The 19609-nt window shown below is 38.5% G+C and overlaps 2 protein-coding genes and 3 long non-coding RNA genes across 9 annotated transcripts in view; 1 reads left to right on the forward strand and 4 right to left on the reverse strand.

Annotated features, from left to right (window-relative positions):
• The window catches only part of LOC149053079 (uncharacterized), a 19324-nt gene extending 15347 nt beyond the window's left edge, over window positions 1-3977 (reverse strand). The window contains exons 1-2 of the mRNA XM_089182314.1: window positions 3807-3977; window positions 3530-3625 (exon numbers count right to left, since the gene is read on the reverse strand). The gene's annotated coding sequence lies outside the window, so the exon portion shown is untranslated. The remainder of the gene's footprint in view (window positions 1-3529; window positions 3626-3806) is intronic.
• Window positions 3978-4931: 954 nt separating this feature from the next.
• Window positions 4932-6011, reverse strand: LOC149053082 (uncharacterized). Its single transcript, XR_016188882.1, has 2 exons — window positions 5722-6011; window positions 4932-5413 (listed from the first exon to the last, which is right to left on the reverse strand). It is a non-coding gene; the product is annotated as an uncharacterized LOC149053082 (long non-coding RNA).
• A 1485-nt stretch (window positions 6012-7496) lies between these two features.
• Window positions 7497-19000, reverse strand: LOC149053083 (uncharacterized). Of its 3 annotated transcripts, none has more exons than XR_016188890.1 (4): window positions 18866-19000; window positions 11129-11211; window positions 10131-10236; window positions 7497-7844 (listed from the first exon to the last, which is right to left on the reverse strand). It is a non-coding gene; the product is annotated as an uncharacterized LOC149053083 (long non-coding RNA). The 3 variants fall into 3 exon arrangements; XR_016188891.1 differs by having other exon boundaries at window positions 11106-11211; XR_016188889.1 differs by having other exon boundaries at window positions 10131-11211.
• Window positions 11715-18756, reverse strand: LOC149053084 (uncharacterized). 3 transcript variants are annotated; one of them, XM_089213171.1, is made up of 9 exons: window positions 18699-18756; window positions 18365-18659; window positions 18043-18219; window positions 17384-17560; window positions 17162-17269; window positions 16753-16908; window positions 16423-16593; window positions 16198-16332; window positions 15257-15510 (listed from the first exon to the last, which is right to left on the reverse strand). In XM_089213171.1, exons 3-9 carry the CDS (start codon window positions 18214-18216, stop codon window positions 15337-15339), a joined length of 1095 nt encoding a protein of 364 aa, XP_089069297.1. In that variant the 5' UTR covers window positions 18217-18219; window positions 18365-18659; window positions 18699-18756; the 3' UTR covers window positions 15257-15336. The 3 variants fall into 3 exon arrangements, with proteins under 3 accessions (XP_089069301.1, XP_089069293.1, XP_089069297.1); XM_089213175.1 differs by lacking the exons at window positions 18365-18659; window positions 18699-18756 and adding an exon at window positions 11715-11983 and having other exon boundaries at window positions 15422-15510; window positions 18043-18216; XM_089213167.1 differs by lacking the exons at window positions 16753-16908; window positions 17162-17269; window positions 17384-17560; ... (1 more) ...; window positions 18365-18659; window positions 18699-18756 and having other exon boundaries at window positions 11715-15510; window positions 16423-16568.
• On the forward strand, window positions 12312-18089 carry LOC149053085 (uncharacterized). The gene is made up of 2 exons (XR_016188892.1): window positions 12312-12350; window positions 15935-18089. It is a non-coding gene; the product is annotated as an uncharacterized LOC149053085 (long non-coding RNA).
• Window positions 19001-19609: the final 609 nt, after the last annotated feature.

Raw genomic sequence — 19609 nt, forward strand, 5'->3', positions numbered from 1 at the left:
TAAATCTTTTCTGTTACCATATTGACGCCAAAGAAAAGTCGCCCATATCGATACAGGCCATCCGGGGCTGCAAACGTGGTTACGTCACGCGAGTATAGCTCTATTTGATAAAACGCCATGTTTAGGTGGAGTTTACCGGAAACTTTTGCCTCTGAAATCTCCTGTAATGTTTCTTCCACTGTGGGAACTGGGTGTTTCACCATGAGGATTGCACGATTCGCTTGTCTCATATCCAAACAAATGCGAATGTCTCCGTTGGGCTTCTCTACGACCACAAGTGGATTGATCCAGCTAGTGGGAACATTGACTTTTTCAATGACATCTAGTCCCTCTAACTGTTTCAACTTTGCTGTCACTTTCTGTCTCCTGCTAAATGGTATTTGGCGAAGGGGTTGTGCCACAGGTGGGACACTGTCATCTTGGTGTAACTTCAGTTGGTTGGCGTTTAGTTTGCCGAGGCCCTCAAAACCTTTGGGGAATTTAACTTTAAGAGCGGTTTTGTTGTCTAGAGGCTGGGACATTGTCGATGTTTGTACTGCAGTTCAGGCTGGCACCTGAATCAACAATAACATTAATTATCTTATCGTTTATACGCAGTTCAAGCGTTTCAAGGTGCAGGCATAGCTCCTAGAAAGTTTTGTCGCGCCATTGGAATGTTCTTCTTCAATTTGAAAGTATCGTGAACGACTCCATCGCTTTCTTGTAGTCTTTAGGGTCGCCCTTCGTGTCCTCGGGAATGATACCGAAATTTCTCGTACGCTCGGTCCTGCTAGAAGTAAAAGACGGCTCGTTGCTGTTCCGGATTTTCCATGCCTGATGCTGTCACGGAAAGCTCAAATTCATCTTTCCAAATGCGCCAACGTGGCAGGCTTGCCAACTGTGTCAAACGCCGCAGGACCAGTTAGTCCACTTAAACAGACGGCCAAAGCCCAGAATTCCTGAGAAGTTTGTATTGTGTTCGACTTTTATCCTTGTCGCCAAATGTAGTAGCTTTGCAAGAGAGGAAAACACACGAGACTCCAGGAGCACAACAAGTCTATTGGCAAGATGGTGGACTCTCAAAAGCACATGGTTGCAAATGTCACGTGACATAAATGTCACTGCCACTACAAATAGAAAAGCCTACTGAGATAAGAGCATTTATAATTAAAATAAGAGTTTTGTTGTCCAAAAGATGTTTGATTCTATTGATACGATGTAAATTATACAGGCCGCTCGAGGAAAGTGTAGATACGTGGTCGTCAAAGGTTACGGCAGAGTCCATGCAGAACTCCAAGTCTTTTACAACAGGAGAGGGCTTAATATTGTTCCCCAATAGAACGACATGAGGTAAAGTTTCGCGTTAGTTGTGGTACGCCAACGACAAGGACCTTAGTTTTGCTTGGATTGATTAACAGAGAGTTTAGTGAGCACCACTTTGCTATCTCGCAGAGATCACTACTGAGGTCAGGAATGGCAACATTGACGTCTGACTGGGGAAGAGCCAAAAGCAGGTTGGTGTCGTCTACATAGCCCATGGCTTGGCACTTCTCCGGAACAGAAAGGAGGTCGTTAACGTACAAAGTGAACAAAGCTGGACCGAGAATGGACCCCTGGCCACACCTACTGTCTGTGGGAGGGGGTCGGATAGGACACTGCCAATCCTTAGCACTTGCATACGTAATGATAGGTAACTCTTAAACCAGGCTAAAGTGGGGTCATGTTGGATGCTGTCGAAATCTTTAGACATGTCGAGTAGTACAACCACAGATATTCGTTTCTCATCCATTTTCTCAATGACGTGGTCCGTGAAGTGTAGTAGGGCGGTTTTAGTGGAGTGGAACTTTCTGTTTTCACTCTGTAGGCCGGATATCTTGCTATTTTATCCAAGAAGTCCATAAACTGCGCGTGAGCAGCTTTCTCGCATACCTTTGACATTATCGGTAGGAGGGATATAGGACGGGTGTTTTCAGGGCCATTACGATCGCCGGACTTGAGGTTTGGGATGACCACTGCGGACTTCCACACCTGTGCAAAGCTATTCGATGCGAACGAAGTATTCATCAGATTGATAATGACGGGTAGGGTGGCCGGAAGAATGTCTTTAAGCACTCCAGCGGACACTCTATCAAGCCCGGGCGCCTTGTTTGATGGGATATGCTTAACAATCTTTTCAATGCCCTGTTCCGTCACAGCATGAAACTCAAATTTGTTCGTCCGTAGCATCGACTGACTCATCCGAGAAGCCATTGTGATCGCATAGGGCTTTGGCTTTAGGGGCTGCAGCCACCCCTACCGAAACGTAGAAATCGCTAAATCTGTTCGCTCGGACCGTAGGATCTTCGACAGTAGTCAGTGGTGGATCTTTGTTGGGAAGGCATTGATCTATAACTTCCCAGACAGAATTTGTGTTTCTGCTGCACTTCAGTGGTTCGGAGCGAACATTTTCCTTCTCTACGATTCTCATCACTCGCTTAACTTCTTGCCTGAAAAAATTAAAATGCTCCAGTTTTGGAGCGTCGTTTGTTTTACGTGCCTTTTTTTGCCACCTGTCGCGCATCGATTGTTTGATCTCAGCTGTAATGAACGGATTCGGGTATGACTTGATCTTGATGCGTTTAATTTGAGCGTGTTCATTCAGCGTGTCAAGGAATAAATTATTGAATACCTCAACTTGATCATCGAGGTCGTCAAAAATATTAACAAGGTGAAAAGGGACACACATCAAATCGCCTCGGAATAAACCAGGGTTGTAGTTTTTGTAGCTTCTGGTGAAAACACTAGAAGCTTTGAGATTCAAAGTGACCGCCACCAAGCAATGATCAGCAACTGCCGAAATATTTACATCGCAGCTAGTAAGAAAGCTCTTGTATGTTGTAAGCGCCACGTCAATTAGCGTCACTGATGTATCAGTGGTCCTTGTCGGTTGTGTAACAAGCTGCGAGAGATTAAGTGAATTACAGAGATTCATCAAAGCTTGGCCCTTATGACAAGAAAAGCCAGCAAAAAGTCTGCATTTAAGTCGCCAGTAACCATAATTTCCATCCCTAGAGGAAGCGAGCCTATAAAAGAGGCAGTAAAATCGTCAAGGAATCTAGACATGGACATGGAGTCTGGCCTTTAAACAGCGCATAGTAGGAAAGATTTTGATTTCCTGCACTGGACTTCAAGCCAGAGTTGTTGGGAGTTAGCATCCGTAATTGTCGACAAGTTATCGATGATCGATGCGTTAAATGAGTTTCTAATGTAAACAACGATCCCTCCTCCCTTCAGATTTATGCGGGCCTCTATCCTGCCTGAAAATGACATAGCCAGAGCAATATTCTTCACCCTTAAGAACGTCTTTTTGAAGCTCTATGCGTAATTCAGCCTGTGTGCAGCCGATCACTACCTTCCGAAAGAAACTGGAGGAGGTAAAATGCTTGCTAGCGCGGCGTAGATTTACTTGAGGTTGTAATGATGTGTTTAATACGAGATGTCATTAACAGAAAGTCTAACGTGCCCAAACTGAAACTAAACTCAATATAGAATAAAATCCACAAACCCTCACCTCCAAAGGTTGACTTGAAGCTCTCACTCGGAGGCCTTCGTGCAGTATTGGTTTGTGGTCATGAAAGCATAACGTTTTCGCCTGGTTATCAGCTCCCTGCAACATGCGATACAATCATCAAAATAAGAATAAATAATCCAGATAAAGGTTTGTCCATTTGTGGACTAAAATGAAATCTCATATTTAAGCGGATTTCATCGCCAATAAAATGACGTAGACAATTTCAAGGAAGGGTATTCATCAAGCTCACACTCCAGTTCAGTTTCGAAACACTAACCTTTTGCTCTGCACTATTAATAGTTTCCGTCACATCTTTACGCTTGTATGGAGATTACATTCCTACTGAACGCATTAATCACAGAGTACTAGCTCCACTTGTCGAAGTTTCTTTGTGAAAGTTTGCATCTGATGGTTTTCAAACGCTTAGATCGTGTAATTTGTCGGATCGCGTGACCAGAACTACAGTAACCATAGATACCATGACGTAAGATGACGTAACTGGAGAACAGGCGTCATTGTTGCATATTTCAGGCTAGCGGATAGATAGCTATTTTTGTTGTTGTTGAAAGACCATTTACTTCAAATTAAAGGAACTACAGATGCGAAAAAAGAAGAAATAAAGGAACTGTTTCGCAATAAATGTTTTCATAGGACGTCACAATCTTGAGCCGATGGTCACTCCTAAGGTAGACAGGATCATTTTTTTTTTCTTTCACGCCATATCGTAAAGAAATTCGTTTCCAAATTAAATTGTAAAGGTTTTCCGTCTAGGAAACGCAGTGGATGGGGGAACTAAAGCAGTTTAGTACATCCTTGAGATGGAGTATGTGTTCCATTAATTTTGTGTTTAGGCACTGATGACGAGACTCAAGATAACCCGTGACTAGACTCAGTTCAGCTTGCTACGGGTAAAGTGTGACGATTTTTCTTTTTTTTTTTTTAATATTATATTTCAATTATTAACTTTAATCGGGAGCATACCCCTTTTTAAAAATTAATTGGAGACGAGCGACTGGGATAACTTCATTCATGAATTCTTGGTATCACCTAAAAATTAGTTTTAAACATAAATTTTTAATGTCGGGTGCAGTGATAAATACACCATTCTGTTATCAATTTCATTTTTCTATTCAACTCAAAAGAAAAGAAAAAAAAATCCGTTTGTGTGCTAACATTTTTGAAACCGTGACCTAAACTGCCTCCTATCTGAGGAAGTTTGATTTCCTGAGTATTCTTACGATGAAGCAAAAAACCAAGGAAATACTTGAGACCACACCTATCTGACAATGTTCAAAGGACTTGATAATCTTTAAATGATTTACTGTAAAGCATATGCATGTTCTAGATTTTAAGTACAGCTAGTGATCATGCGCATAATTCAATAAATTCACACACTTGCAAATCTCAGAAACGACACCTGCTTTATTTGCATCCACAAAACATCTCTGTCATACCCTTTCAGTCACTATATAAAACATCACACCAGTAGATCAACAACAAAAATATCTCCATTGGTTTCAGCACGCGCTGTTTCGCGTCTTGGTATCAGAAATCTTTAAATTTTTTTTAGCTAAATATGGTGAAGAGAGGTAGGGATGCATTTTCAATGGTTCCGTTAGCGATTCCGCTGGCGATGAAATAAAAACGTTCTTAGCGGAACTTCTCAAAAAGCCGAAATATGTTCAGCAGAGCCGAACTGGACATTTATCTAAATTCTGTGCTTTGTTGTCTGTCCTGCAGCTTCACCTTGACTTTTATCAATAATAATGTCCAACAAACTTTTAATCACTTTTCTCATTGTTGAGGTAAGCTACACTTTTTTACAGTTCCCGTGTTCTCGTGTAGTGTCGACGTCCCCTGATCCTCGTGGCTCTGGTGAGGGGTCTGGGGATAGAATATGTAAACTGTAAGCATACATACCTGATATGATATCTTAATTTGGAAAAGGGAAAAGAAAATAACAATATGGAATCTACTTTTCCTAAATTGGTCCCAATTTTTTTAAATTGTACTGTTAAAGGAAAAATAGTTTTTGAACTAGTTTAATAATATAAAAAAAAAACTTAACCAATCAATATCGGCGTATGGACCCTCTTTGGAGGTTGGATGAATTTAATAAACAAAACTTTGAAAAAAACGAGCGGGAGAGAAAATACTCAGAGAGAAAAAAGATATTGAGGGAACCATTTTACCATTTGCTGCTTCCCTAAGCTATGTAACAGTACACCACTGTTCACTTTTACTCCAGCACCGAGCCAAATCAGCATCTTTGTTTCTGATTGCTTTACACAGATCTCCTAAGTGATCCTGCCAACACAAAAATTACCAACAAAAGTTAGACATGAAAACCTTAACATACATTTAGTGCGAGAATAAATAATAGAATCCAGCCTTGCTGATTTATCCCTCCGTTGTACGAGCTACAGATTGATTCAGGTTTGTAACCCTTTAACCCCTAAGAGTGACTGGCAGTCTAATTTCTCCTTACCATATCACGCTGAAACACTCCATTAAGGTCAGCAGAATAAAAGAGCTGATCACCGACTAAAGAAGCTCTTGATTGTTGGACAAATTCTCCATGTTGGTATAGTAGAAAATGTTTAGAGAGCCATAACAAGAAACAAGAAACAATAAACCATTACCAGCGTTGCACAGTGGATCAGCCATTTTGACATCTCAGTGACAAAAGATGAAGACACTATGACAGAAATGTTTATTTTAAACAGGTGGATTTTAGATGACAACTAAGCACCATGATTAGAAGGGGATTCCCTGTGGGGTGCCTCAAGGTTCTATTCTTGGTCCCTTATTTTTTATCCTGCATGTTAATGATTTGAACAATGCTTCCCTGCTTGATGCAATCTTGTTTGCTGATGATACAAACTTATTTATCTCCCATAATGACCCTGTTTACCTAATTAACACATTAAATAGAGAATTAAACAAATTGTCAACCTGGTTTGCAGCAAACCGGCTCTCCTTGAATTTAGCCAAGACTAATTTTATGGTATTCAAGCCTTGGCAAAAGAAGCAATCCTTTGAATTTCAAGTTTTCATAAATGAGCAGCCTATTCTTCGTGTTTCTGAGACCATGTTTTTGGGTGTTTTATTAGATGACAATTTGACCTGGAAATCGCATATATCCTTAACAACAAATAAATTATCCAAATCTATAGGTATTATTCATAAATCTAGGTTTTTTCTCTCTACTCACTCCCTTCGTACTTTATACAATTCTATGATCCTTCCATATTTGTATTATTGCAATTTAGCTTGGGCTGGTACCTATAAGTCAAACCTTCAAAGAATTGTAACCTTACAGAAACGTGCGTTAAGAATAGTAAGCAATTCTACATACATTGCCCATACTGGCCCTATTTTAAAGGAACTTAAACTCTTAAAATTTCATGATATCCATTCGTTTCAATTAGGTACTTTTATGTTTTCATTCGAGAACTCTACACTCCCTTCCAAATTCAATAACTTTTTTTTACTGAATAGTCAAATCCACAATTATAATACTAGGAATGCTCAGTCCTTCCGTTTGCCACTGTGCAGAACGAACACCAGGAAGTTTTCAATTTACTTTCAAGGTCCAAACTTTTATAATTCGTTAAATTCTGACATAACTAGTTCTCCCTCCTCCGCTTCTTTTAAAAGAAAGCTTAAGGAATTTCTTCTCTCTAAGTATTAGCTTCTGTAAGGCAGTAATTCTTAACTAACTTACTTAATATGTGTGTGCGTGTGTGTGTGTGTGTACGTGTGCGCGGTCAAAGTTAATTACCATAAGTCCATATTGTAATTCTAATATAAGATTAGTTATTTTAAGTGAGAAAACCTGACTTGTTATAAGCCTCGTGGTTTCTTTCAGGTTTTCTCGCCATTTATTTTCTGTCATCAATTTTCTTCATTTTTTTTTCCATGTGTAAATGTCGTATATGGCAAATAAATATTGTATTGTATTGTAATTCAAAAGTTCAATGAGAAGCCACCAAACTAAGATAAAACTTGACTTTTTCATTATCACATGCCCAGTATTCTGTTCAATGACTGATCTTTCTGTGCTTCATGGGTTCAACTACCTAGCACATTGTCTTCTACTTCAGTTTTGAAATATAATCTCACTTTTTAAATGAAATGTGCACAGGAAATGACAATATCATATCTAGGGTGACTAAACAAGAAATCATAAAATGGTCCCCATTTCAGAATAAGCTTTATACTTAGCATGCAGAGTAATTCCCACATGTTTCATATTAACCATAATTTGCTTTTGCATCAATTCTACAATGATGTCAGCTCTCCAGTTATGTACCTGAAAAAAAAACAAAGCAAAATAAAAAACAAACAAACAAAAAACTTGGCATTCATCATGAGCACAGGGTCTTCTATTGCATTATGTTTAGGTTTCCACAAGCCTAAATGTCTCCTTAAAACTTTTTTTTATCCCAGACAAAAAGAGAGTGGTTTCCCTGTGACATCTTTCTAAATTTTACTGCAACAAGTGCAGTTATTCTCTCTTTACAACTCTCTACACTTTGGTTTTCTTTGCCTGCAACAAAAATACATCATCACACAAGAGGGCAAACTTCAGAGAGATAAAATATTTTAGTACATGATAATTTTTTTTACTGATTAGAATCCCTGTTTTACTAACATCTTGTAGCAGAGCAAACAAAAGGACAGGCACACCAGGTTTTCTATTGTTTGGAGATTAACTTTCTCTAAGCCTTACACCCCAAATGGTGACAAGCAACTGATTTCTCTTTGCATTATTATCACTAAATTAAACACCAAGGTCATTAGAATAGAGGAAATTATTGCTAACAAACAAGGTCTTGATTTCTGAGCAAATTCTCCTTGTCAGAACATTAAGAGATGTGTAGAGAAAAGAATGGAGAATATACATTTATATTCAGTTTGATGTTAGAGTGTAAAAGGTTACAATAGACAATAGAGAATGCATGTGTATACATGTTTATTAAAGATTCTATAATATCATTGTGCTTCTACGATTTCCTTGGCTGACGGTGTGTTCTTGCAGGAATTTACACATGTGAGCACAGGGCACAGATGGGAAATGTGTATAACAGCATAACAGTTACATGAGCATCATCTTCCAAGCATGATGAATTTCATTTCTCTTTTTCTATTGGTCAATTCTATGAATCTAATTTAATCTCACATGTATTTGTAAGGAGAATCCCATGAGCTCAAGTACATTTCTTAATTCAAAGGCATGAGTGATGTTTAGAAAGCTTTGGTAATTGCACAAGCCATGGCAGTGCCTTTTGGAAACCTTTCCTAACAAATAATGAGTAACCATAAATTATGACATGCAAGAGCTGTTTATGCATTTTTATGTATGATATGTTCTAAACAAAATCTCTTACAAATACTGCTATTTGTACATTCCTGGTGCACATTTCTCAAAACATTTTTAACCAGTTGGAAAATGCCTTAAGATAATTATATTGTTTGATTTGATCATTCATTAGAATGATCACATCAAATTTTATGGACACATCAAGTTTAAATGTTTTTTTTTTCAAACTATGAAAATGTCTAGCATTGTTTAGTTATCTTAAAAAGCTTTAATTTCAAGCCAGTGTAGTATGGAAAACCCGTAACTTATTAAGTGACTTAAAAAGTTATTTTTCAATTAATTCACAATAGACCAATCAGGAATGAAACATTTTGTTTCAGTATATAATGATTATCATTAGATTATTTTAAAGGTAGTATTTGAATTGAAGTAAAAAAAAGCACAACAGTCCTATGTCCAGGTGACTTGCTGTAGTCTCTATTTATCTCGAGTCCTTAATTTTTGCAAATGACTGTCAATTAAAATTGGGAATGTTATACCTCCCAAATCAAAAACCATTTTTTATTTGACCCTCATTTTCCCCTTTGGCCTCAGCTCAAGGAACAGTTGAGAGTCTTGGGAAAAGAAAACTTACTGTTTCCCTCAAAGCCAGTCATTAAGTACCTAATATGTTTAAGCTCATGAACAAATTTTGAACTCAAACAAACTATGGACAGGTATGGCAAAGAATGCATTGCATTGAAAAACCAAGGCTTCCTTTTTCTATCATCCCTCTCTCTGTTGAGAACTTAACCCTGTTCACATAGCTTTACTAAACTACACTTAAGAAACAATCAATAGAGTTGTTTGTCTAGGTATTTAATCACTTGGCTCACTTTTGCTATAGTATTCACTCAGTACAACAGATGTGCAAGAGCTACTTTTATCACCCAGAAAAGAATGCTTGATTTATCATGGGAATTTATGCTAGTAAATTAAATGTAATTAGTTGTTGCTAGATGATAATCAGAACAGAAGTCAATCAAGTCCTGTAATTAAATTGCGCTTTGTCTCTTGACAGCAAGAATTATTCTAAACATCTGTCACCAAGTACAAGATATACTACTGTCAAGCAACATGAAATCTCCGCCAACCCTGACAGGACACTTTTGTGCCCCCCCCTTGACTATCTTGTAGTGACAACAATCGAATTTGTGGTTTGAAATCTGACATGGTATCAAAGCTAATTAAACACAGACAGAAAAGAGAGCCTGGTCAGTCTACAAGGAGACTTACTGCTTGTCTTATACAGGCTTTAAGAGCTCAAAACTCCTTATCACAGGCATGTTTAATTTGGTAATGTTGTCTTTCTGGGACACTGACAGCATCCATAAAGAAGGGCCTGAAAAAAATTAAATAAACACCATTAAGGAAATAAAATATCTAAAACAACTTGGCAAATTTTGGTTGAGCATTAAGATAATCTCAAGCATATTCTGTGAAATATTAAATACAAGCCGTGTCAGGTTTTCAGTTGAGTGAGTCAACTCTCAGATCTTGGAAGTAAAACAATCAAGATCTCATCTAGTTGACTAACAGTAGACAATTTGGGACAAATTTGAACACTATAATGATCTTTTTACTTGTCATACACAGTGCTATTTATAACATTGATTGAGCCTAAAAACAATCTAGTATTTCTAAGCTTTTCCATGACCTTGGTCTGTGATTGGCTAAAATACTAGCACTATAATCAACCAATCAAAGACAAAAATGGCAATCTGTTGTCTTGTATTTTGCAGTAGCCAAAGTTGCTCTCTTTCTTTCTCTCTGTTTTTTTTTCTTCTTTTTTCATATTTTAAAATCTTAATTACAAAACCACACATTACACTTACAATACATCAGCTACCTTAGTTTTATAAAAAAATATTCATGATCAATAAATTCCATTATAATCCAACAAATTCAACTATTTGCTTGTGGGCAATTGGTCTAAACATATCACATGACAGAATATCCCCTAGCTAAAACTGGGGGATATGCAAGTGATATTTCCCAATTTTCAAACCTTACATCCAATATGGAAAACTCTGTGTTAAAGATTTGATTCAAGATGAAGAGCATTGCTATAGAAGGAAAATGTTTCTTTTGTTCACAAAATCATTTCAGAGAACACTGACACACCATAAAAAGTAGTCTGTTCATAAACATTTTTCTTGTGTGTTGAAAAATATTTGAAGGATAATAAAAATAAAAGAGAGAAGCTGTTACATAATTTATAAAATAAACTTCACTGGCATGAGCATTCTTTTCTCCAACAAAGGCATGGGTTGTCAAAGGCTGCCAATTCAGGGTTGTCATCCATCATATACTGAGCCTGAAAAAAATCAGAATTTCAGGGAAAAGTTGTCATGCTGATTTAACAACAAATTCTTACAACTTATTTACAAGACAATGTGTAGCAGCGAGAGGGGAGATTTAACAATCATATCTTGGGAGTTAAAGGGTTAAAAAGAAACAAACCAAACCTCACGTGCCTTCGATGTCATTTTTTCATTCTAGGTTTAAAATACCTTTCCTGTTGAGTAATTTGTCACGATAAAGATTAATACGAGCAATGCTCGGAAAAAAGAAATGTAAGCATAAACTGGAACAATCCCTAGCTACAACTCAACCCCGAGTCTTACTAATATGCGAGCCAGCGAGTCATGCGAGTCACGATGCGAGCCATGCGAGTCATGCGAGCCACGGTTTTAACGTAAGAAAAAACATGCGAGCCATGCGAGCCAAGGTGCGAGCCACGGTTTTTACGTAAGAAAAACCATGCGAGTCATGCGAGCCACAATTTAAACGTAAGAAAAAATTACATAACGCTGTATATTAAATGATACATGACGCGAGTGACACTAGCGACATGTAGCGACGGTTTTAATTTCATAGATGATTCTAAAACGTGATGTAACTGTATTTATCTCGTGCTATTTATTTGTTTAATTATTTATTTTAAGATCTGTTATATTATGTTTTGAAAGGAGAGAAAATGTCGAAGAAAAATACCTTCGAAGATGCGTCTTGGTAGTAAAACGATTTATCAATGTTCAGATAACATCAGTACTGTATAGATTACATAACACTATCGAAGTCACGCATTCTTTGTAATCTTTAGAGACAGAGATGTTTTTGTTGTTGTTGTTTTTTGTTCTTGTTATTATTGTTGGTGCTGCTGCTCACAATTTCCCTACAATATGGAAAATTACAGTATAATCCAGATTTTTTGGAACCGCCGATTTCATAATACCTTCTGTTATTTGAGCAATCTTTATGTCCAATTAGCAAAACAGAGGCAAACAAAGAAAGGAGAAATTTACCTCATCCAGATATTTCTGGAACCATTTTTTGTTTGTCTGGGAGGTTCAAGAAATCGGGAATCCATGGTATAACTCGAACTGACTTGCTCTCTTGACTGTTTTGATTTTCTAGGTTTATTTTACTTAGCTGGTTACTAACAATTGCAAGGTGAAAGTCTTGCTTTGCAGAGTTGAAATATCTCGTTTGAAAAGTTAATAGTAGATAGGCATAAAAAGATCACTTCGCAAATGCAACAGGTGCCATTTTACTGAGATGTTTTTGAACATGTAAACTGACAAATGATCAGCCCACCGTCCGTGATGATGTTTTTGAGAGCGGCGGGTGATATTTTAGTTAAATAAGTCAAGTTTTCAAGTCTATTTCTTTCTTTTGCTGTTCAGTCAAAGGTGTTTCGATTAACAGTGTCATTCCAGTTTTATATGGGCAAATAAAAGAATTCCTCGGCAATTTTCCCATGCACTGTAAACGAGGGCAAAAGAAGAATGTTCTTTTAATCCAGGACTTCTGTATTGTCCTGTAAGGGCCTTCTGTTGTGGCTTGGATATTACCCTCTGATAATTCTTTTTTACAGGTGGCGCATTTAGCGTCCTTTTTAGATGTTCTTTTGTTTATCGTATATTGTTGCTCATCCTCTGAAGGACAAGTCACTTTAGGCAGTGGGACGTTTTCTGAGAATGCCTCAATTATTTGTTTCCACTGTTGATCAGTGAATTTTGACTGGTACACAATCGGCTGCTCTTTATCAAAGTTGAACAAATTGTGGAAAATCCACATCAGGTGGTGACATTCCTTTTTGCACCAGACAGATGAGCAGATGGCAGATTCCTTTCTGATGCAAATCTCTTCGAGATACCCCATTGTATCAAGCACTTTAAACGTGAATTCGGTCATAGAGGAATCACAATGAAGTAGGTCCATGTGAACTCCTTCAACCTTGTCGTGGAATAATTTCTTTTGTTTTTTTGGTCACGTGCCCATCTTTCACTTTCTTAACTTGTTTACTTTTTTGTTTTGTTTGATTTTTTTTGTCCGCCCTGTGAGTGTCTTTTGTGTTGATTTTAAACTGCTGCTGTGCATTTTCGACGTCGTCAGTTTCCAATGCAAAGTCATCATCAATTATAATCTCTGCCTTCTCTGCGATTTGTTGAATTGCGTCGGCCGACGCTTCCCTCGCTCTGGCCATACTAAGGGATTGCTTATCAGAGCGGTCTGCCGCGGAAGGGCCACGACCTACTGTCTTTAGGCCAAGGGATTGTCTCTTATTTTCTGCACCCTCCAAAACAGCGCTTGCGCATTCCGCTGTTACCACGTCCAGCAGACTTTTCCTATATCCGGACGCGTGCAAAGATTTTGCATTTGCCACCTCCGCAGAGGATGCTTCGCTCGATGACTGTGTGCGGCACCATTTTTGCCAACGCGCTTTTCTTCGCCACCACCATGCCTTAAAAGAATTCATTTTTTTTACATTTGTTGATTTTTTTTCAATAAGTTTTACAAGTCGTTTTTCCGCATCTACTGCCTGCAAAGAGGTAGGAGAATTATACGCATCCATCATTATTGATTTGAATTCCTTTTTACTTTTTTGGTCGCCAAAATAAACGGAATTACGGTTGATGTCTTGTTTGAGATGGAAAAAGTCTGAAATGGTCTTGTTTTTTACGTCTTCCCCCTTTACCAAGCAGAGACCACGCCACAGAGCACCACCTTCATCACCGACGTATGATTTTGGATCTAATCCCCGTCCTAAGACATCTTCATTATCTACATTATATTGGCCAGCCACTTTTGGGAGAACATTGTTAACGGCCGCATCAAAAGACTGCACCATTTTTTTTACGTTATCTGAATTTTCACCTGGTTTGGCTGCAAACATACTGACTAATTTGACATTGCGTCTCAAGATGGGGTCGTAAGTGGTCATCTCAATCTCTGTGTAGTGTTGCGCGCGGCTTTCACAGCCATCGAGGCTTACTGGTTCGTCAACAATGCCAAGAGTAATGAGTGCACCTAATCGCACCTTATGCTCAGACGAAAGAATGACATAATCGTCGCCAACACACATAATTAAGTTTTCATCTAATTTCCTGGCAAGAAAATCGTCCTTAAGCAATTGAACAGCTTCTATCTCCGATCCTTCAGGTCTCTTTTTCTTGTTAATGGTACTCTGTATATACTGAAGATGTTTTTTGTTGCTGTATGTTAAAGCTATCTCGTTCACCTCGTCTACTTCTTTACCACTAAGTAAGGCCTCGCGTACAACGTCCAACTGTAGTTGACCTGCTGATTTAGTAGGTTTTGTACGGAGAATGTTTTCTACTTCCTCTTTAGACGGCTTATCTTCTTCTTGCTTTGGAGAGCAATGGTGTTCCTGTAAGTAGATTACTGTCATTTTTTTGTGGCACCGGTCGTTTTCAACATATTTTCTTGCTGAACAATGCTTTTTAATGGCTTCACTGTGACAGTGAACGCAACGTTTTGATCGATTAAAATCGACTTTGTTTGGAGACTTATGAATTTTTAAATATGCGCACTTCTTGTTTGCGCATTCTAGCGAACCGAGACACAATTGAAGCGTCCTTCTGCCACCCTTGCAAAATCCCGCTCTTTTGCATGGTTGTGCTCTACCCCACTTCCAGTTGTCTACAACCACTGACAAAGGGTCCGCATCATTGTATTGCACTTCATACTTTACAGGACCTTGAGGAGCCAGAGGAACCTTCTTCACCTGAACTGGCTTGAGTTTGTCAATTTCGTCTTGATTGGCATACAGTCTACGTCCCTTTCTTAAAACACTGATGTCCCCATTGCTGTCACTATCTCTACCAATAAATGCAAAAGGTCGTTAACGCTTCAGGAAGAAAACTGCTTAAGAAGCATAGACTTTTGATAAAACACCACGGCTATTTTCATATCGTATCATAATAACCCCCACTAACACATCTGCATGCCGCCATCTAGTCTACCCCTCCCAAACAACAAAAGAGACGTTTATTTTCATGTGCACTTGTAATGATCTCGAGGGAATTTCCCTGTTTTTACTCCCTTGACGTTTATAACTAATTAGTTTTTTGTATTCCATTCTGTGCACATTTTTATCAAAACAGAAAACCATTCACCTAAACCCAACACTCTATTACATCAATAAAAGAATGATTACGTACTCTTCATCAAATAGCTTCTGCTTTGCGGGTGACCTCTGGGCGTCCTCTTTGGGTCTTTTAACTGCTGGTAGACGTGGCTTTTGAGGCGTGTTGTCATTGGAACTTAGTCCACTTACACTGGCGATTAATTCTTCGATGCTGTCATCCTGTTATATTAAAAAAAAAATTAAGGTCGATTTCTGCCGCTCTCTCCAACAGCGGCTGGTAATCGAGCCTAAAAGAACCTACAACAATGACTTTTTACAAATGATATCTACACAACGTTCTTTGGTTCAGATATATTTTTGTGTGTCTAAAAATTCTGCAATCTTAGCGGACAAATATACGCATTGACGTTGATTTCTAAATTTTCTTTCCATGCACGGCTTCAAGCTACTAATAAAAGCAGAGCTACTTATTTCAATAATTAACCATAACGGGAAAAGAGGATTTTTTTTTCTTGGATAAGAAACTCAAAAAACGATCAATTGTGATCATTACGTGATACTGGTCAGCTATCAATTAATTGTAACATGGATGTCCACAGAGGTGCCTACAGTAATGGTGCTTGCTACTCTATTATTTTTGAAGGTATGGGGATGGCCGTACGGACCGACAGACGGATGTAGGAACAGTCACGTGACAACCAAATTTTTCAGATCGATGGGTTGCCTAATTTTCTTAAACATTGACCAGTGTTCTTCGGCGCGCAGGATTGTGCAAATAGGTTCTGGGTAAGAGGGTGCAACGTAAATTAGTGATCACCTAGGCGATGTAGGAATCAAGGAGGAAGAATATTGGGACAGTCGTTTTGTTCTGTGTTCAGTTTCGTCAGTCAGTATACAATCACTTACTGATGAAATACGCTGTCTTTTCCGGGTAGGTTGTTTAAGGGGCGAATCGACCTCCATGCCATCGTCGGAGCTTATTTCAACCACACTCTGATCACTAATATCTGCAACCGTCGTCTTAATTTCCTGCTTGCTCTTCTAAATTAAAAAAATCCAAGGCCTGTATAGGTAAAGTGTTGAAGTTCTGTATCTTCTAGTTAAAAACGCGAATAAATTCCTCCTACATACCTTTAATGACTTGTCTTTTGGAGTTTCCTTTTCTTCAATTATTTCAAGATCCGATCCATAAGAGGATGTGTCATCGGATATTTTTCGTCCTCTCCATAAACTCGTCCCGGGGTTGTATTCTTCTGTGGATTCCCACCATTCCATCTCTTGATTTTTTCGTCCTTTGGGTGTCTGAAATTAGACACAACAGAATGAGTTTCTTAGTGTATCTACCGCTAATGACGTTTATTTTATCTCCGCCTCGCCTCTTCCCACTTCCACCAAAAAAAAAGGCAGAACCAAAACGATTACGTGGTTAGAACTAGATGAGTCACCCCGTTAAAACTGTACCTTTGTTGTCGTTGTCCTTTTAGCTTTGAAAGTTTTACCGGAGGATGTTTTAATTTCTTGAGCACTTTGTTCCTCTTTGATTTTAGGGGAAAAACTACGAGTACGTGGCTCAGAATTTCCCTTGGAAGATCTCGCCGCCGTTGCATAGCTTGATGCCTGAGACAAATGTGAGAAGGTTGAGTAAGTCAGAAATACTATGACGTCCTGAATATAACCCAGGGACCAAAAAACTGTATGAAATTTAAACAGATCTTAGCGAGTTAGTTGCAATGTTAGCCTGACTGATTGATTATTTGTTTGTCAGAAATTGCGTACCACAGGTCAAATATGAACATGTGCCCAAGTTGTGAAACGAACCCAGGCACATCTGTTTACATTATGTATAGCACATGGAAGTAACCAATCCCACCCTTTGCTTGAGCTTCAATGCGACGTAGTGATTACCACTGTGTCCGAAGTAAAGAGTGCCAACTGAGGGACCCAACTGAGGCTCCACAACTTTAACGAAATTGTCATCCTGTAAAATAAAATGTAAAGAAAACAATTTATTACTCCTTAGTTAAAAACTTAATCTCGTTTTCTGAAAGCAATGGAAACAAACGTGAAACATTGGATGACAACAATTATTTACCCCATGCACTGTGATAATCATGATCTTGTAGTGCATCACATTTGCAAAGGCGCTAATCACTAAAGAATTAGCATAATTCTTTTCCAGGATCTTCAACGCTTCTGACCACACAGCAGGCACCTTTTCACCACCCATATCGACGTCACACAAGAAAGCCAAGCGGTCATTTCCCTGGTCCTATTATGAAAAAAAAAAAAAAAAAATGTCACAAAACCTCGTACAAGAGACGGCTTATCAGGTGGTTTCAAAACTTTAAACTATTCATTTTTCCTAAAAAAAAATGTCTGCCCAATAGTCTTTCAGTGTGCGCAGTGAGAAAAGTGTGATGCCCAAAACGTTGCTTTTCAGATGCTCTGTTACGAACATTGTGACAAATATACATGCAGCTCGTTTAAAGTGAACCTCTGAACTGGGAGGCAAGGAAAATTAGGCTTAAAAATAAATACACGTTAAGGAAAAATAATGAGCCCTAGTGTACAATGAAAAAAAAAAAAGACTTGGATTAGGGCTCAATTAAGGAAAATGATGTAAAAACTAAGTACAAGAAAAATATTTCATTTCATTCCGTTTGTTTTTAATACTCTTATTAATCGGGCGTCGCTTATGTCATCATCTGTTGTCGGTCACGCAGTCACTTATACTACGGTTAAATAACTTACGTCAAACTGATGGTTTCCCAGATAATTAAAAATGAGGTTGTGCAAGATCTCCGACTTAAGTCCCAGTTGAAACGCTGCAGCCCGATAGAAACAGCTTCCATCACCGGGAGGATTAAAAGCAATTTCAAATCCTTCTTCTTCTATCCTCTGCCGAAGTTCCATTTCAATTTCCATTTTCTAACAAACCCGAAAAAGTAAAATTTACTGTTGACAAAAAAATACTTTTACATTTCGCAATGTTAACCTCGTCTGAGGCTGTGCTGAAAATGTTCAAGAAATGGAACTAATACATTAAAGATACATATATCCGAATCTCACTTACCTCACTTGAATGATTTCAGAAGTAAACGCCAAAAAAAAGTACTTTCTACCTCTCTTGATAATTTGTTCCGACTGGAAGGAAAAAAACCCACTGCACCTCTTTGGTAACGTGCCAAGGAAGAACGCGGTAAAGGAATGGGCTCTAATATATACTTCTGTCCGAGAGAAACTGGGTTTGAAAACAATCAAAAATGGCGCATGGACTCATGAGTAAGTAGTATTGTACGATATATTTTACATACATGTTAATTTTTTTTTTGATATATTTTTATTTTTCATTTTTCATGGCTCGCACCCTGGCTCGCATGGCTCGCATGGCTCGCATGGCTCGCAACCTGGCTCGCATGACTCGCATGGCTCGCACAGTGACTCGCATGACTCGCTGGCTCGCACATTAGGCAGACCCTACAACCCCTAAGTCTTGGACAATCTTGAAGCTGACTTTGTTTAAACGTACCTATACTTGAGCGTAGTGAACACGATGAGTCGACTAAAATCTTACCTCTATTTTGCAATCAGCAAGAGACTTCGCTAAGCCTGAGATTCTTCTGTAATCTTTTCCCTATGAGCTAATTGTTTCGGCTAAATTTTCATGTTCCTTCGTCCGCCATCTTTAACAGTGCACGATGTATCCTGGAACAAAGCGGAAATAAATTGGGCTACAACCGGAAGTTGGGAATCACTTGTCTTTTTGATACGTGCTAGCAAACAATCAAACAAACAGACCTTATAACTTTCTTAAACGCGCTTACAAAATTCTGCAAAAACCAAAACATAGGAAATTTAAGGACAGAAAATATTATGAACGGTTGATTTTTTTAAGTTTTGTCAGTTGTCAATTAGTTGCGAAATTTATTCTCCTCACAGCAGGATTTCGCCTGTCTTGAGGCAAAACCGAAACAAAACTGAAACAAGGTTGTGGCAGACGGAAAACTTTTTCTAAAGGCATGGCCCATCGAATAATTGCCACAATTGCAGTAAACTTGGTGTGAAATGCTTCTGTGGCAAAAAACTTCTCATCCTGACTTCCTTTGCCGGTTGTTGAATTTATGAACGACACAAAATCGCGACATTGATATCTGTTGTTACTAAGCCCGTCTCAGTATTGGCCATCTAAGGCAAACTCCGCCCTTTCCTTCTATTTCTGGAAAAAACGCATCCTTGCTGCAACCATTTTCCAACGATCTCAATCATTTTTGCAGCTAACCATAATATCTTTGTATTTAATTCGGCTTTTCGGAGCCAT

The sequence above is a fragment of the Pocillopora damicornis genome, chromosome 1 (genome assembly GCF_964200805.1).
Source record: "Pocillopora damicornis chromosome 1, jaPocDami1.2, whole genome shotgun sequence".
Taxonomy (NCBI): domain Eukaryota; kingdom Metazoa; phylum Cnidaria; class Anthozoa; order Scleractinia; family Pocilloporidae; genus Pocillopora; species Pocillopora damicornis.

Bases quoted from the DNA above. Each gene is read 5' to 3' on its own strand.
- LOC149053084 (XM_089213167.1), bottom strand. From the start codon at position 14,592: ATGACAGTAATCTACTTACAGGAACACCATTGCTCTCCAAAGCAAGAA.